This window comes from Asterias rubens, chromosome 3, assembly GCF_902459465.1.
Source record: "Asterias rubens chromosome 3, eAstRub1.3, whole genome shotgun sequence".
NCBI lineage: Eukaryota > Metazoa > Echinodermata > Asteroidea > Forcipulatida > Asteriidae > Asterias > Asterias rubens.
Genome location: NC_047064.1, coordinates 17,766,427 through 17,784,261, shown reverse-complemented (window position 1 = coordinate 17,784,261; position 17,835 = coordinate 17,766,427). Strand labels below are relative to the sequence as shown.

At 40.0% G+C, this 17,835-nt stretch overlaps 2 protein-coding genes across 2 annotated transcripts; one reads left to right on the top strand and one right to left on the bottom strand.

Moving 5' to 3' along the window:
* The first annotated feature begins 1,967 nt into the window (after positions 1–1,967).
* LOC117288114 lies at positions 1,968–6,474 on the top strand. Its single transcript, XM_033768814.1, has 3 exons — positions 1,968–2,318; positions 3,897–4,029; positions 5,786–6,474. The coding sequence occupies exons 1-3, from the start codon at positions 1,968–1,970 to the stop codon at positions 6,472–6,474; spliced, it is 1,173 nt and encodes a 390-aa protein (XP_033624705.1).
* A 4,462-nt stretch (positions 6,475–10,936) lies between these two features.
* LOC117287749 (ras-related protein Rab-22A-like) lies at positions 10,937–16,749 on the bottom strand. Its single transcript, XM_033768251.1, has 6 exons — positions 16,686–16,749; positions 14,138–14,234; positions 13,343–13,506; positions 12,505–12,534; positions 11,779–11,904; positions 10,937–11,166 (listed from the first exon to the last, which is right to left on the bottom strand). Exons 1-6 carry the CDS (start codon positions 16,741–16,743, stop codon positions 10,937–10,939), a joined length of 705 nt encoding a protein of 234 aa, XP_033624142.1. The 5' UTR covers positions 16,744–16,749.
* Between the last annotated feature and the right edge of the window lie 1,086 nt (positions 16,750–17,835).

The window sequence follows — 17,835 nt, the reverse complement described above, 5'->3', positions numbered from 1 at the left end:
ACAAATATGTTGAGTAATTACCAATAGTGGCCGGTGCCTATAAAGCTAGAGCCGTTGCCGAGATTTATCAAAAGTCCATAAAATTATAACTATACAGATAACAAATTGTTTGCAATGAGATTTATTATCAGGGCGGCTACAGTCTAGAAGCTTACCGCATGCTTTGTACTCCAAAACTATTGAGATAATCACATTACTGCATTATAAATTCAACACATAATGACATGTTCACATTATGCACGGTCACGAGAAGGTGTCGTACTTGAGACAACAATGAAGGTCCGCCATTTTGAATCCATGACGTCATCTAGGGTACATTTTGGTGTCACCTGACGAAAAAGATGTATTTAGCTTCGGTCATTGGCTAAGCGTTTTCATGACAATGGTAGTGGTAACGTTATTGGTCCGACCAAACTGTAAAACAAAACAACAAATTATGTGAATAAACCATCCTTCGGAATCAGTTGAAACAATCATGCCAATGTCACCATCATCGTTATTACCATCCCCATCATCAAGGTTTTAGCGCCAACCTTGAGGACGAAACAATCATGTAAAGCCGCGTCCCTGATATTTAATTTCGCCATTTTCTCTTTTTAGTATTGTTTGAAGCTTAATTGCATGCATTGCATGGCGATGCGTCGCTTTACGTTACGTGACGGTACGTTACGTTACGTTACGTTACGTTACGTTATACGTTACGTTACGTTATACGTTACGTTACGTTATGTTACGTTACGTTATGTTACGTTACGTTACGTAACGTTACGTTGCGTTGTGAGTATGAGATAGTGACGTATTGGACCAAGACTAGTGTCCGATACGAAAACTTATTCCCAGGAGTTTTGGTTCGTTTTTAGGCAAAGAGCACACGTGGTAGAGATCTTGTATCCTCGTATCCACCTCGCACCTCGCTCCCCTGATCGTAGTGCGATTTGACTGTAGCTCGTTATCAGCACTCTAGAAATGCAACAACAAAAGAAAGGGATACAAGGGTCAAGTTGTATTGTATCGAACCGGTTGCTGTCTATATTTGTGGTCCCACAATAGTTTTCGGACTTTGAATTTTGTCTATAAACGATGTAGTTAAGACTAAAGTGCCGGCATGCCGGATGCATTGTAAAATTATATGGAAACTCAGATTGAATTCGATGGAAATATTTGTTGTTTGACCGCCATGACTTCTAAACATTTCCTCTTTGTTTGTTAGAATATCATTGCTCGAAGACTGTAACTAATGTAAGTACAAACGTATGATAACTATGTTAATGTAAGTTTATGTGGAAACTGTCGGAGGAATAATACAATTTGACAGACTTAATTGTGCAGGATCGTGCAGAAGAAACGGTATAAACACCTACACAAAGTGTGTACACCAAGCTGTAATTTTAGCATTCCAGCGCTCGATTTCACAAAGAGCTAAAGATTTATTTTAACAGCAAATCAATCTTATTTGCTCAGCACAATACAAATGACTGTGCTAAAACGAAACAATTCCACTTTGAACAATTCTAAGTGGTAGTTAAAAACTAAACATTATTTTTTGCTGGAATTCCGAGGACAGTATTATCTGACGTCCGTCAGTCATGTACAAACATAAATAATGCGTAATACATCCGCTCTGAAATTAAACACTTAAAAAAAAAAGGCATGAACATATTCCGCAAGGACAGGTCTGAACGGAAACTAATCTGTCATATGATAATAAGAAAGGTTTATGTATAAGAAGAACACTGTATCTGCTTAATGCACCGTAGCACCTTGTAAACCCTTACAAGGTGCTAACTAATTGGGTCTCAAAATTCATCACTGCAATAACCTATCTTTCTGAAAGTTTGTATATACTCAGCGCCTTGAGTACCTTGTTTGGTAGATACGTGCGCTATATAAGACTTCGATATTGTTTTTATTATTATTGGTTTTGAAATTCACTCTGACAGGTGATGAGGTCTCAACATTCACCGACAATGTCACCAACCACCGAACCGACTCATCACCAGGATCAGGACAGTGCCGGCACTAGCGGTGTGTTCACCACGGCACCATCGACTCCTGCTGCCCCTCCGTCCACGATACCTTCCCGGGTGGTCGAGACCCTGGGTTCCGAAGCCGTCCCTCCCGTGCCTCAGACCATGCTCAAGTCTCTCGGGAACACCTACGTCTTGTGGTTCCCGTTCGGGCTGATAGGGTTCCACCATTTCTACCTTGGGAACCCGAGTTACGGCATTGCGTACCTCACCACGTTTGGGCTGTTCGGTCTCGGGTGGGTGGTGGACTTCTGGCGTATGCCGAGACTCGTGAAAGAAGCTAACCTCAAGGTACTACAGTCACAATTTTATACAGCTGATTTAAAGGCACTGGACACAATTGGTAATTACTCGAAATGTATACTAGCATTAACACTTATTGGCAATGAGCAACAGAGAGCTGTTGATAGTATAAAACATTGTGAGAAACGGCTCCCTCTGAAGCAACGTAGTTTATTCAGAAAGAGGTAATATTTCACGAAATTAATACTAAAAGACTTCAGTTGAAGCCTTTTGTTACGAGTCTGAAAGCACACAAAGTAATGCAACAAGGGTTTTTTCCTTTCATTATTCTCTTGCAAATTCGATGACCAAATGAGCCCAACTTTTCACAGTTTTGTTGTTATGCATAATGTGGGCATACACCAAGTCAAAAAAATGGTATTTAATAATTATTACCAAACGTGTCCAGTGCCTTTAAAGACAAAGTATACCTTTAGTTGTTGGAACAGTTCGAGTGTACTAATCCCATATAATGTTGATGTATACAATAAAACAACAGGTGAAGAAAAAAAATCATTTCATTGGTCGCGTTTTTTGTGATATCGCAAAAAATCTGCAGCAAAACTAATCATTTTTATTGTTACACAATGTTCTGCATTTGTTACATGCCAGTTGTACTTTGTATTGCATGCCAATCTTGCAAAGTGTGGTTTTCAACCGCCAATTATATAGTAACCTATCAACAGAATAGCATTTGACTGGATGCCAACCATCGTGGACAAAGTAATGGCCGGTGGTGTCATGTAGAAATATTTTCCCTGGAGATTCCCATTTATTAGACTGGTGCCCTGTCTTTATCCGCTTTTCAGAACCAGCGATTTCATTGGATATAATCATTTCATTTGATAAACGTGCGGTGACGTAAGCTTTCTATATCCTGTGTTTTGATTGGTCCAATGTGACGTTTGGCATCTGTACTTACGGTCGTCTGCATATGAATCTAGGAGAAAGGTGAAGACGGACGGGGATTGGTCTACGCTATAGAGGCCACTCTCTAGCGTTTTATTCACGAGCCTTGAAGTGTGACGTCAGATGTTCCGGCTATCCCTATGGGTGCGTTCGTTTAGCTTCCCTGGGTCGACCCCGGTGTGTGGCGTGATTTTTTTTCCAGGACAATAGTGTACAGATAATTACCCACGTTCGCCCTGGGAAAATAAACCGCCACACACCGGAGTCGACCCAGGGGAGCTAAACGAACGCACCCTATATTAGACCTAGATCCACGCCAGACGACCGCAAGTGCAGCTGCAACGTCACCCCGGTTCAATCAAAACACAGATATAGATAGTTTACGTCACAACACGCTTATCCAATGAAATTTTTGTATCCGATTAAATCAATGGTTGACAAGCACGTGCCCGTGTCTTTACAGTTGCAACTAAAGACAGTGGTCCAGTTTACCCCTGTACGAGAAACATGCACTGAGTGAGGATGATTTAAAGAAGGTGCTCTAAGAAGAAGTTTTGTACATAGTTCGCTATTTTATATGGGGAACCGAATCTGCGGAGGACCAAATCTTCTGCCACACCCGGCCGACGAGTCAATTGTAGGTGCACTTTCAGTTTGTGTTGTTGTTTCTTTTATTAGATTGAGGCCAGATGGATGTGGGAACACGAAATTGCCAACTTGCCCTCAGACGAAGAAGTTCCTAAATTCGACTACGAGATTCCAAAGCAGCTGAGCGACTGTTACCTTTTAGGCTCTCTGACTGGGGTTTTAGGTAAAAACAATACACATTTTGGACGTTATGTCTCTCATTACAGATACTGGATTAAGTGAGGTTTCACTATTCAACTTCATTTACTCTTGTTGTGAAGTGTTCGTATACGCGCGTACTTAATCTTAATAAAGTTCAGTTCTTGAATTCAATACAAAAAGTCTTTTTCAGACTTCTTTATTTCATCAACTTCCAACTCGCTGGTGCTTGCAGGCATGGTGAACCTAATCACTATTGTTGTATAGTCAGTTCTATGTCCATTGTGTTTCGTTTAATCCTCTGGATTAGTGCTGCATATGCGTGGGACAACATGCTTCCGAGCAACAGCAATCAAGTTTACTTTTGTTGTTCCTGACCCACATAAGTTGTTCCTGGTTGGTCTGTCCAGTTGTTTCCCTCAGTTGATTTACTCCCCATGCCTGCATGCTCCTCTTCAATTCATTCCCTTTTTGCTCATCTAGTTGCCCTCCTGTCATGTTCTGTTCTGGGTTTTTATTTTTAATTTTTTATATTATTATGTGCTTTTTGCTTGTATATTTGTTGTATTCGTTATTATTTTGATTGGTTCGTTGCTGTTCGTTTAACTTTTGCTGTGAGGTCAAATATATAATAATAATAATAATAATAATAATAATAATAATAATAATAATAATAATAATAATAATAATAATAATAATAATAATAATAATAATAATAATAATAATAATAATAATAATAATAATAATAATAATAATAATAATAATAATAATAATAATAATAATAATAATAATAATAATAATAATAATAATAATAATAATAATAACAATAACAATAACAATAATAATAATAATAATAATAATAATAATAATAATAATAATAATAATAATAATAATAATAATAATAATAATAATAATAATAATAATAATAATAATAATAATAATAACATGGGGTTCTATTTCCCGGTCGTCACATGAGGGCGCTATTACAGTCTTCATGAACACAACATGGACACCCAGAACAGTGAACTTAGCCACTCTGGCAAAAGCAAATTTGTTTTCATTCAAGCATTGGTTTAACGTCTACGTTTATGAATTACACACATCTATAGTGGTTTAGTAAGACAATACGACAATAGGCATTGTGAAATCAGCGGTTAAAGGCAGTGGACACTATTGGTAATTACTAAAAAATAATTATTAGCATAAAACCGTATTTGGTAACAAGTAATGGGGAGCTGTAAATAATATAAAGAAATGGCTCCCTCTGAAGTAACATAGTTTACAAGAGAAGTAACTTTCTACAAATTTGATTTCGTTGCCTCAGATTTAGAATTTTGAGGTCTCGAAATCAAGCATCTGAAAGCATACAACTTCGTGTGACAAGGTGTTTTTTCCTTCATTATTATCTCGAAACTTCCACGACCGATTGAGCTAAAATTTCCACAATATGTTATTTAATGTAGATGTTGGGATACACCAAGTGCTTTGACAGTTACCAATTGTCTCCACTGTCTTTAAGCTTGCAACTGCAGCAGGTCCTGCAGTCTAACCACTGGATCATGAGATCAGACGCATAAAAGATGCAGCCAGATTGATCTGTCTGTTTAGTAATAGTTATTAATATTTAGTTGTTTCTTGGTGCTCATACGTCTTTAAGTGACGCTCAAGGCACTTCAATATTAAATATTTTCCTGCAAAGTGTATGGGACTATGTTTAAACTACGAGAACTACTCATGCAGCCAATCAAAAAACCAAAGTTTGTAACTCTTTCTAAATACAGGTCATCATCACCACTACCTGGGTCGCCACGGCTGGGGTCTGCTCTACCTCGTCACTGTCGGTCTCTTCGGCGTCGGTTTCATCAGCGACTGGTTCCGTATGCCGATCCTCCTGAAGCGGTACAACACCAAGAAAGCGCAGCGGAGAGCCGGTCTGAAGGAATCCCCGAAATACCACCTAGACGACGCCTACATCATGGCCATTCCCGGTGGGCTTCTCGGCTTCCACAACTTCTACCTGGGCCGGTATCCGTGGGGTATACTCTACCTCTTCTCGTTCGGCATGGTCGGTGTCGGCTGGCTGGTCGATCTGATACGACTACCTTACCTGGTCGAGGACGCGAATCTCAGGGTGGCCTCCGGGCTTTCGCCTCTGTCGCTCGGTATCGCGCAAGGTGCTAAGTACTGCTCGATCGACGAGTCAACGCCCCAGATAGACCCGAACTATTCGGACTACAACTCCGGTCAGTTGCACTATAATGCGGGGATATCATCGGCTACGGACTCTGACTCGCAGTCTGTGGTCAGTAGGAGAGGAATGAACACACGGCAAGGTCAGGTGATGCCTCCTCGGTCAGCCGGATTGCCCGAACCTCCACCCCCGTATATTCCGCAAGCCGCCTCTACTGACCCCTGGAAAAGCCTTATTGATACCGGTGAACCATTATCCGGGATCGAGCATGACCAATAGCATGCGTACCGGTTTGGCAGGAGATTCCGCCCCCCCCCCAAAAAAAAAAAAAATAAATAAATAAAAAAAAATAGCACCCTCTTTTGAATCCTCCTCCTCCAGCCAACGTTAATTTTCCATTATTGTGCCAAAAATCTCCGGCGGACAGTTTTCCCTGGGACACTGGTTTTAAATAAAATATACTCGAAACATTGCAAGATGTTTTAAATAAGTCAAAGTTTCACAAGAACGCGATTTATTCTTTTCTGAAAGTGGCAATGTTTCGAAAACAGTTATGTTGTAATCATATTTTAAAGGTCCTTGATCACAATTATTTTTGAGTCCCGTTCTCGTTTATTTTAATGTTAATCTTGAATGCAAGAGGGCGCTATTGTGCACTGACTTCGCGCTTCAGACGCGGCTTATACTGGGTGCGTTCGTTTAGCTCCCCTGGGTCGACCCCGGTGTGTGGCGGGTTTTTTTCCAGGACGAACGTGGGTAATTATCTGCACACGTTCATCCTGGAAAAAAAACCCGCCACACACCGGGGTTGACCCAGAGAAGCTAAACGAACGCACCCACTAGGCCCCTGTACGAGCCTCAAAGTGTGACGTCATATGTTCAGGCTAGACGCGGCTCAGCCTTGTTTCCAGTGGTCTACGATCTTGACGCACTATATTCTGTTCTCTCCCCGAATGCCTCGATCGAACGTACTCTTAGACATCACAATAATTTGAATACTTTTAAATAGTCCATTGTTGCTCCATTCGGTGTTTATAATACTTAGAACGCGCTCTCACATGACGCATCAGCAGAATAAAATGACTTAAGGGGAGGGGGGAATTCTTGGAAATGAAATTGATACCAATGTTACCAAAGTTGCGTTACTCCTTGGCAAATTAGTTTTTCTATTGAAAATAAGCACAAAGGCAATTATATTAATTTTTGTATCTTACTTGGACGAATAAAACAGACGTGTTAGAGATACAAAAGCAAATTGTTATTGTAGATGTTTACATTATTGACAAACACATCCTACCGCATGAATTATGCAGAACATTGTGGCCAAACAGGGTTTATCAAAATTTATCAAAATTAAAAGCGTAATTTTTACAAATAATAATTTGCAATTCGAAAATAATAAAATATTTTTACATTCTGTACATTTTTATAGCGTTCTTTACTTTATAGCACCATGACAACTCAATCATATTGTTTTACGCACTAAACATCTGATTTTCAACTTACGGCAAGTTTTACACGTAAGTAGTTCAATCATGTTCAAGAGGCACAGAATTGCAACCATTATCAGTTCCAGCAGGAAATAGTATAGATGCTGCACTGGCATTGCAAAGGTCGTGGGTTCGACCCCCCCCCCCCCGGAGGAAACATGCCAGTGAATTTTCTTCAGAGAACTCGGGAAAGTACTGGGTATACAATGCTAACACACGTCGGTGTACATGGGGTAAGACCAAAATTAATAGCTTTACCCCTGATGCAAATGTCGATCTATAAAAGAAATAGTATATAAAAAAATATATATATGCTTGTGATTTAATTGGTGCTATTGTTGCATTGGTCACACTCCCCCATCACATTGTGTGCTTGGAATCTCATAAATTCTTCAGACGGTTTTAGGGGGCGTGTACTTCTGTGAACAACTGGGAATAATTGGGGGACGCTTTGTCCCATTATGGGCACGGTATGCAATACCAAATGTGCAGTCTATATTCTGGCACCCATGTGTGCGTCCAAGCACTTCTTGGTTCTTTTGGCCGATATGGCTTCTATAGTCGCAAGATTTCGTGACTCTCTAAAATGCGTATAATCTGAATTTACAGACCTTAGCCAAAGTGCCATTCACACTACAGCAACTTTAACCGTGGTCCCTTGGATAATTTTAGCATGGTTGTAAAATGTAGCAATGTTTGACAAGATATTGCAAGAGAAACCGGGACAGTCGAAACAATTGTTGTCAGGGGGTCCTTGCTAAAATTGCTCTCGTGTGAAAGGGGCTTAAGGCTACAATAAGTCAGACACTACATAAATAGTTCGTTATAATTATGAGAATCCCTGGTGTGGGGTGGCGGGGGGCGACACAAACTTTATAATAGACTAAAAACAGCGTAGACAAATGTTCTTGCTTACCTTGTTGTCATAATATTTAATCGTGATCATCATCATTCGGCAAAGACTTGCGTCTGTGGCCGCTACGTCCTCAAATTGTAGTGGGGCGCACTCCTTCTCTTCTCTTTGTGATTTTTATCGGGACTCAAGTCTCCTTCTTTGTAAAAACACACGATTATTCTCCCAGTCAATACGACCGGTATGTAAAATAATTATATAACCACTTGAGGGCGCTACAGCAGTTTTCCATTTTGGAATCCAGACAAAACTGGACTATTTATATGGCATATTATGCAAGGCAGAACATGCTACTCTTGACAACACGTGTATAAAAAGTAGCGGCTGCCGGTAAAAAATAAAACTTCTGATGGAGGGGGCAGTTTATACACAGCTCAACGGAAGAAAAATAAAACACAGTAGTTTTCATTCTACGTCTATACCAGCATTTTGGTTTGAAAATCTAAGCACACTATCATAGATTTTTCAAAGTTGTATTTTTAGAAATTATTTTAATTCACGCTACAAAGTGTAAAATACTACATCAACTGCACAGTGTCTTGCCTAAGAAATCCCCCGGATGATGGACACATGGATACTCTTTTTAAAATGCGACTTAAGCCCTATTCGCACGACAGAAATTTAGCAAGGGTCCCTTGCTTAATTTAAGCTTGTCTGCGAAAAAAGGAAAGGACATAATAATATTAACAGGCCTAACTGTCCATAAGGACGGCGAATTTCAGTTGATTTCACTATAGGTACCTCGGAAAGTCCAAACACTTGTCATTTTCACACAAAAACTGCAATTTGTAAAATTTCAAAACCAAGCTCAAATTAAACAAGGGACCCCTGCTAAATTGCTGTCGTGTGACAGGGGGCTGTATAGTCAACATGGTGATGTAGTCGTCCAATTTTCCAAAATGAACTCATGTGTCTGTTTTGTCTATCCGGATCAAACGGAACCCTTCGCTCGATTCCGGCACCCTGTCCAAATGCGCTGATGCACATTCCAGTGACCTATTACCCAACGGTCGCAATGTTTGGTCTTTTTCTGGCCATCCTCAAAAATTGTCCAGATTTTGTTTAAGGATTACCTTTACTTGAATCGGCCTTAAAAAAGCAAACTCCCTTTTGAAAAGCATTACCTTGGTGGCAGTTTTTATCTATAGAAATACCTAAATTGCTCCCCCACCAAGCACCCCCACCGGCCGCCTCTTCCCGTTTACGAAACAAATCGACTACAAATAATAATAACGCTTTAATGTGTAAACTTCATAGCAAATCACTATTATTATTCTTTGCCCTGTAATAAAAAAAATAAGACTCCATCAAGATATTCTTCTTATTTGTGAAGGATCATTAAAAAAAACATTATCCATGCAGTCTTCATGCTTAATCATGTCGTACTGTGGTGGTGCGCATTGTGGGCAAAATGCACTACATAAACTACATCCTAAACAAGAATTATGTTACAAGCACATCATCAGCCTATCACAGCAGAGTAGCATGAGACCTGTGGGTCCAAGCTAAGTGTGTTGACTCTAGTCGGATCTACACATTCTCAAAAAGCATCCTTGTGGGACAATCTTTTGTTCTAAACTTTGTTGTCCCTACATTATTTTAAAAAGAATCCAAAAATACATTATAGGACAATACACAATTCCTTGTGGCGCACCCGATTTGTTTTCCCTGTTGTTTTTGATCTTTATCTTCATAGCGACAGTGAGCACATTAGCCTATCACAGTGGTCTTGAATTAGACTGGGTGTGGCCGAGCAAAGTGTGCTTTGACTCCAGTCGGTTCCAAGTAAACCCAACCAAAAGAATGAATAGCAGAACTTGAAACTTTGCATGGTAGACGTATAACTGAGAAGAGTTTTGTGATAACACCATGTGAATAACTCAATAAGTGGCTTCTTATATATATCACTCATTTTATCCGTCACTCAGTGACGCTCAAGGAGCTTCAACATTCAGTAAATCCTTGCAACTAGTCTAGTGTTGGTTCCGAAAAGAACCAATGGTAACGACTCAATGTTTCAACTAGAAGCAAGTTCGAGTGCGCACATTAGTAGAATGCTGACCAGCAATGTACATGCGCAGTTGCATTTTTCCGTTTTCGCTAAAGTGTCACTGGTTCCCTCTGCGCTTTACGCGTGTTAGTATGGAACATGCTATCGGGACCACTAAGTAAACCATGCTCACGAGGCTGGTTCCAAAATGGTCGATCACAGTAGTCAGCCAATGGTCGACCAGCCTGGGTTCGAGTCAAAATAGTCAACCTTAAAAGTTAACCATAGCGCACACTCGAACTTGCTCCAGAATGAAGTTCTCATTTGAAGCAAATCATGACGTCATCATCAGCAGCACCTCCCTGCTGTGTTGTCATCTTCCTCATCCTCCTCATCTTCCTCCGGCATCTCCTCCCTCTTGATCTGTTCCCGAAGAAGCTTCAAATTTGGCGGGAAAGAGACTAAGTCTACGGACTTTCTGCGTGAGTCGTAGTCCTTGGTGACAAGCCCACAGTTGGGGGCGCTCTTACTGAGCGAAATGAGCGCCAAAGACAGCCGCAGAAATGCTTCCTGAACTCCTGTTTTATATAGGAATACTTTGATTAAAAAATTATCATATAAGCAGGCTATAACAATAACATTTTGTGTTTTTACCAGCCAACAGAGGGCGCTGTTCCCGAGGTTAGTTAAACGTCTTCTCCTCAAAGAAGTCTCAAACTTGTGTTTCCCTACAAATGCGTCAGACCCATAGGTCTAGAAAGAACCCGATCTTTTCACACAGGCATATGCTGAGATGCAACAATTTACAATAACAAGGGGAAAACAATTCAGATTTTTAATAATTTAGTTGTAAAAAGTGGTGGGAAACATGATTGTAAAACGGGAACATGAACTAATAAATCTTTGATAAATACCTACTTTTAAATATGACCGTTATTAAAACCATTTCATTTGTGTTGCGTTGGTTTGACCTGGCCCCAACTTCATAAAGCCGCTGAAGCAGAAAGAAATTCCTAAAATGTTCCTGCTTAGTCAAAATAAGCAGGATATTACGAATCATATAGTGTTCGTGTATGTGGAATTGTGTTTTGGCTGGTAAATTTTTTTGTGGCAAAAATAATTTGGGTTATGCCTGGCTACTTGGTGTGATCGAGCAGTTCCATGAAATTGGACAAACTATTTCCTTTTACCTTCGTTTGTGAGAGCTGACGTTTCGAAGAATAAAGCTCCAATTGAAGCAGCGTACATCAAGGCTTCGTCAGCAGCCACTTTGCGTTGTTCTTTCAAGTCACATTTGTTTCCCAAAACACACATTACTGAAAAAAATAATCAACAACCAATATACAACCACAGAACTATAAGTAAAGTGTAATAACGTCTGCTCAGAACTAAAGGGTAAATAGTGCCAATTTCATAGATCACCGGCTGATCCAAAGGGGTGGCCACGGGGGCTATGCCCCCCCCCCCCCCACGTGGCTGCTGGATGTCATTTTCAGTCCAAAGGCAGCATAACCCTATAGGCAAACTTAGACTAAACCCAAGTCCCGTTCTCGTGTGACAGTTCCCTATAAGCATATCGCACCAACTATAGCAAACATGCCGTACCAAAATGTGGTCTGAAACAATAGTTTTCTGGCGATGGCACGGGATTGGGACTTGAGGCAAGTCTAACTTGTCTGGCAACCTGTTCTCGCCAATGCATTCGTATTGAGGGAACGCGCAAGTTGTCGCAAAATATTCCAAAACGAGTTACAACTCTAGATATACCAACCAATTGCCTTTCAAAACCACCACCTCTTTCAACAAGAAAGTGTTACATAAAGCTCGTTTCTAATTTCTTTGGGAGTAAGCATAAATTATCCGTTTTCTGCGAAATGCCTTTAATACAAATGATGTATGTGGCCCCTCGTACTCACCTATTGGTGTGTCAACTGCCTTCTTCAGTTCTGAAACAAAGACAAACAACAGTATTCAGAGGTTGCAAGATGGAGTTTTCCATTCAATCTGGGACACCATTTTGTTTTCTTCTTTGTTAATGTTTGGCGATTATTCAGGTGGCACATGACGTTACATATCAAACAATTCTCTCTACTGAGTGGCTAGTAAACGTTGGCCATCTTTGATGTATTTGAGGTGGGACGATGATGATAATAATAATGTTGAACATTTCTAGTGCTCCATGCCAGTCAATGATGACACTCCTGACGGGAAAGGGAACAAGAAGTCTGCTAATACACAGTGGCACAAGACAACGATCAGCTGAATGCTATATTGTTTACAAAATAGATATGTTTTGAGATGATTTTGGAATTTGGAACAAGTATCTGCTTTTCTGCGTCGATGCAAGACAAACTTGGAATAAATTGGGGTAAACCAAATGAAATTACACCAAATGCGATTGTGGCATAAAATAAAACCCCCAGTCTATGCCACACCTATGACGCCAATCCCTGGAAGAGCAGTGCTACCTTGTAGACCTGATGGCAGCAAACGAGAAGGGATGTGAGATGCGCCAAATCCTGGCCAAACATTTGAAGAGTAGATGATGGACTCGAAATAGGGACGTTTGTTTTTCCATAACGTCGCTGACGTGACTCAATGATGGAGAATTTGAAGAGACAAAATTAACGAGGATTGTGGAAAATTCGTGACGATTGCAATCCACCTAAAAGGGTCATGTATCAGGACACTCCGTTCCAATTTCTACACAATTCTCTTTGAAAAACTGACTGCTCATAGTCATATGCCACTGACCTTCGGCCCAAGTTTTCATATTCTCAAATGTTGAGTACTGTGTGATGTCGTATACCAAGAAGGCTGCATTGGCTTTCCTGTAATACATCGGAGCCATGGATCGGAACCTCTCTTGGCCAGCCGTGTCCCATAGCATCAGCTTCACTCTGTGGTTATCCACGGTCCTGTTAAAAGGGGGAAGTAAACGTTCAGTAATAACTCGAGTTAATTTTCAGAGTGCAGTCTTAAAATTAACGAAAAAAACTATTGGTTTGTAGCCTATATCACTTACGATAGAATAAATCATTTTGTATTGCCTACGAAGTAATGCGGTTTTTTTTTAAATGTTAATTATGTTGTATGCCCAATTGAATATGGTAATCGCTACTGTGGTAACGCTTCTCATTAATTGTTGTTTGCCTCGAACCAGTGTACATAATTAAAATAATTTCGTGCACTCGAAAACATATATTTCATTCCCCTGGAATAATCCCTTTGTTCACCCCCAAAAATGTCATTTCAGGGGAACGTAATACTATTTTAAGGAAACAAATTTGTGGGGACACAAGTGTACAGCGAGGAAACGAAACACCATTTTATATTAGTTTTAGGGGGAACCATTACTTTATAGAGGGAAAAAAAACATATTTCGAGGGAGTAAGTGTTTTTGGGGAGGAAGAGGGAGTGATTCCAGTCCGTTTAGGGGATCCATACAACGGAAAGGTTGTTAAAAAGACGTGTGTCAAACTCCATACCTAATCTGAAATTTACGTTCAAAGAGAAGGAATATGTAAGTGTTTTTTTAATTATACTCACATCTTGAATGTAAAGAAAGAAGCGCCGACTGTTGGACTCACATTTCTGCTGAATATTTTCCCCACGTACCGCACTACAATGCTTGTTTTACCAACACCTGACGGTCGAATGAAAGTAGTTATCAAGTAAGGTTTAATCTAAACAAAGAATTATTTTTGTTAGAACTTTTATGAAATGTACCTAAGGGCAGGAAGGGAGCTCATTCGTGTCTAGTCTTGGACCAAGACGTCAGTGATCGATAGATAGTGCACTACGCTCAGTATCGTAATAACCGACATGACTGCGACTACTGACGTATTGGGTCAAGACTAGTTCGCATCCGAATTCAAATGAAGAAAAAACAACAAACAAACAAAATTAGCAATGCCCTCAACACCCAAACACCCAAACAAACAAAACATTATTATGATACAGAAATCCCAATCTTTGCTAAAGTTGCTATTGACATTAATTTGCACAATCTAATATTAGTTACTGAAGAGAACTCTGACCTCATATCACTCTGTACCACGGGAGGAAATTAATTTGATCTTTGTATTGTTGTTATTACCAACATTCTTCCACAATAAAAGTAAAACAATGGTGGGAAAAAAAATAGAAAATTTCCTGCTTATTTTCCGTCAAATAGATTTCTGTATTTGACTTTACTTTACACTTTCGTGTCTTCACTATAATTGTTCTTTGGAGGGATGAGGTATTTGAAAATGACGCCATGTTTAATAGGGTATTTTATGTTAATTAGCCAATTTACTTGTACCGGTATCGTAATGACCATGACGTCACAATGACGATGTACTGATAGCCTCCAGCCTTTTGACCTTTACACTGACATAGATGTTGACCTTCGACATGCAACAAGTATAATAATGTTTGCTTAATGTCTGTACGCACCGTGGTAACAGTGATAAGATAACGGGTGTCGAAGGCCCAATTTCTGTAATTTTTGTAACCGTTTGTTATAAAATGCATATATGGTTAGAAAGATGATTTAAAAGTAGAGTACAATGATCCACACACGTTTGCCTCGAAATTGCGTGGTTTTCCTTTTACTTTGCGAACTATTAAACACGGTCGGCCATTTATGGGAGTACAAAATTTGACTCCCATATTAACGGCCGACTGTGTTAGTCGACGATGTAAAAGGAAAACAACGCAATTTCGAATGATACTTGTGTGGATCATTTACTCAACTTTAAAAATATCTTTCTATATATGCCTTTTATAAGAAACGGTTACAAACGCTTTTCAAAGACCAACTCGACCGACCCAAGGCAACGTGTTCCTTAAAGCAAACAAAGTAGCCAAACACAACAAAATTATGCTTACCAGAATAGGGTTACCAGCCAAAATATCCTGTCACATGTAGAAATTGTGACTGATATCCTGCTTATTTCTGCTTAGCAGATAATTATTAAGTAATATTTTCTGCCTAGGCAGCTCTATGAAATCGGGGCCTGGTTGCTAACTGTACTTAGCGTTGGAATGGTAAGTCCACTAACTTTGAACCTCATTCTTATTATTACGAAATGAACCCAGAAAACCCTACCCCTGCCACGCAATGGCATTTTAAATCATGACAAACCGCGAGAATCACAAGAGATTATTGAATCCAAACTTAGTTCCTTTAAACCACCTTGTCATTGGTTATGTTTTTCCCCGCATAATTGCCAACATTGACTCGACCAACAAGTCAACTTAAGTGGTTAAAACCCACATAGGTTTTTATAAAATGATTTAATGTCAATGGTCACCCACAGAAGCCGTTTTAACCGCATTAGATGAGCATTTGATTTTGTTTTTAGATTGTCGGCCTTTTATTTGAATGTTGTTTTTGACGATGTTGTTCTTGTTGCTGTTGCCAGTGTTGTTGCTGCTGCTATTGTTGTTGTTGTTGTTGTTGTTGTTTTTGTTGCTGTTGCTGTTACTGTTGCTGTTGCTGTTGCTGCCGCTGCCGCCGTCGCCGTCGCCGTCGTCGTCGTCGTCGTCGTTGTCGTTGTCGACGTTGTTGTCGACGTTGTTGTCGACGTTGTTGTTGTTGTTGATGTCGCTGACTGTCACTGTTGCTTTCGATATCACTGTCCGCTGTCCCTATCCCTCTGTATCTGTATGCTAATATGCAAACTCTACCTGGTGGATATCCTATCGCTGTTGCCGTTGCTGTCGCTGTCCCTGTCCCTGGCACTATACCTGTCACTGTCCCTGTCGCTAACGTTGTCGTTGTTGCCATTGCTGTCTTTGTTGCTGTCGCTGTCTCTGTCGCTACCGCTGTCGCATTCGTTGTCGATGCCGTTGTTTATGTTGCTGTCGTTTTTTTTTACTGCTATAGCTTAAAGTCAGCTAAGTATTCACAACATATTTAAAATGAGCTACCGATCCCAACAGCCAAACTTCTTTAACATTTTGTATTCAGGGCAGGAGTTGTCAAATCTACCTGATCAATGCGACAGAACAAAAGTGATACTCACGAGGAAAACAAAGCATAGAACGTAAAGATTGGATTTTGTTTTAAAGAAATTACTAAAAAAAAAAAACATATTTTACACTTTACCTTCTCTTCCTAAGACAACCACCTTGGCTTCCAGAGCTTTCATTCGAGGTGTAGCCATTTTGGCAATAATATAAATCACCTACTAGAAAATAAACTTGCAGGAGTCCCGTGTTCGGTGTTTTCTTCTGTTATTTCAGTTTTGAATCCCTTCATCAGCCACAATGCCTTTGACCATCCACAAAGGAAAGCTTTTCTTTCCAGAAGGGTATCTCAAAGATACACCAGTCTCCATGAATGGCAGATGAATAGGTAAAGTCACGGAATATTGTTTTTACGAATCAAAACTGGAATCAGATGGTGCATTTTGTTTCGCGAGAACCATTTTTTGGTGTTCTGACACTTTGTGTGTGTGAGTCGTGATTTACGTGGGTCTAATGAATACAGTGCAAAGGTCATTTTGTATACAGTGTCGTTGTTATCTTTTTATATTGATAAGAAAACATTTTGTTTCTATTTTTATTTTGTCGTGAAGGCATGGCTTTGGGGCAGTATTTAGATCGGAGTGTTGATGATAGCGACTTTAAAATTGATTAAAAGACACAGTTTCTTGACAAAAAGCTTTCTCGGTGAAGAACCGACTATACCACGTACAAGTCGTGTCTGTCATAGGCTACTTGTTTATACTTTTTTCATCCAAAACTAGTGGATTGTAAGTATTTACAATAAAGGTGTTCTATGAGTTGTACGAACAAAAGCACGAAAGAGAGAACAAAAATGTGCTGCTAAAAAATAATCAGAATGACTAGAGACACCTAATGGCTGGTAGAGCTGCAATCTGGACACCTGAAGGTTTTTCTAAACCTCGGCCAGGCTATGGCTCCAGCACCGGCCAGATCCCCATTTGACAATGGAAACAACGTGTAAAATGTACCCTGCCATGAAACTGGCGACGAAGTCCAAGCCGAAGCCGAAGAGCCAATGTCGAGGTGTTGGAAAAGGCCCTTGCTTTGGACGAACAACTATTGCCTCCTCCGTGTTCACGTTTGCTTGGTAAGTCATCATAGCGCCCTCTGTTGAAAGAAATTGGTGAAGCTTCACGTACACACCGTATCGTTTGATATAAAAGGTGGGAGATGTGTATCATTGTAGTTTCAGTTGTCTTGTGTACTTTTTTTTAGTCACCTGGCGTACTGACCTGAAATGATTAGAA

Coding starts and splice junctions, on each gene's coding strand:
- LOC117288114 (XM_033768814.1), top strand. CDS start 1,968: ATGTCACCAACCACCGAACCGACTCATCACCAGGATCAGGACAGTGCC. Junction 2,319..3,896: donor TGAAAGAAGCTAACCTCAAG/GTACTACAGTCA, acceptor TTCTTTTATTAG/ATTGAGGCCAGATGGATGTG. Junction 4,030..5,785: donor CTCTCTGACTGGGGTTTTAG/GTAAAAACAATA, acceptor TTCTAAATACAG/GTCATCATCACCACTACCTG.
- LOC117287749 (XM_033768251.1), bottom strand. CDS start 16,743: ATGGCTACACCTCGAATGAAAGCTCTGGAAGCCAAGGTGGTTGTCTTA. Junction 13,507..14,137: donor TCTTTCTTTACATTCAAGAT/GTGAGTATAATT, acceptor CCCTTTTAACAG/GACCGTGGATAACCACAGAG. Junction 11,167..11,778: donor GTCAGCTCTCACAAACGAAG/GTAAAAGGAAAT, acceptor TATATAAAACAG/GAGTTCAGGAAGCATTTCTG.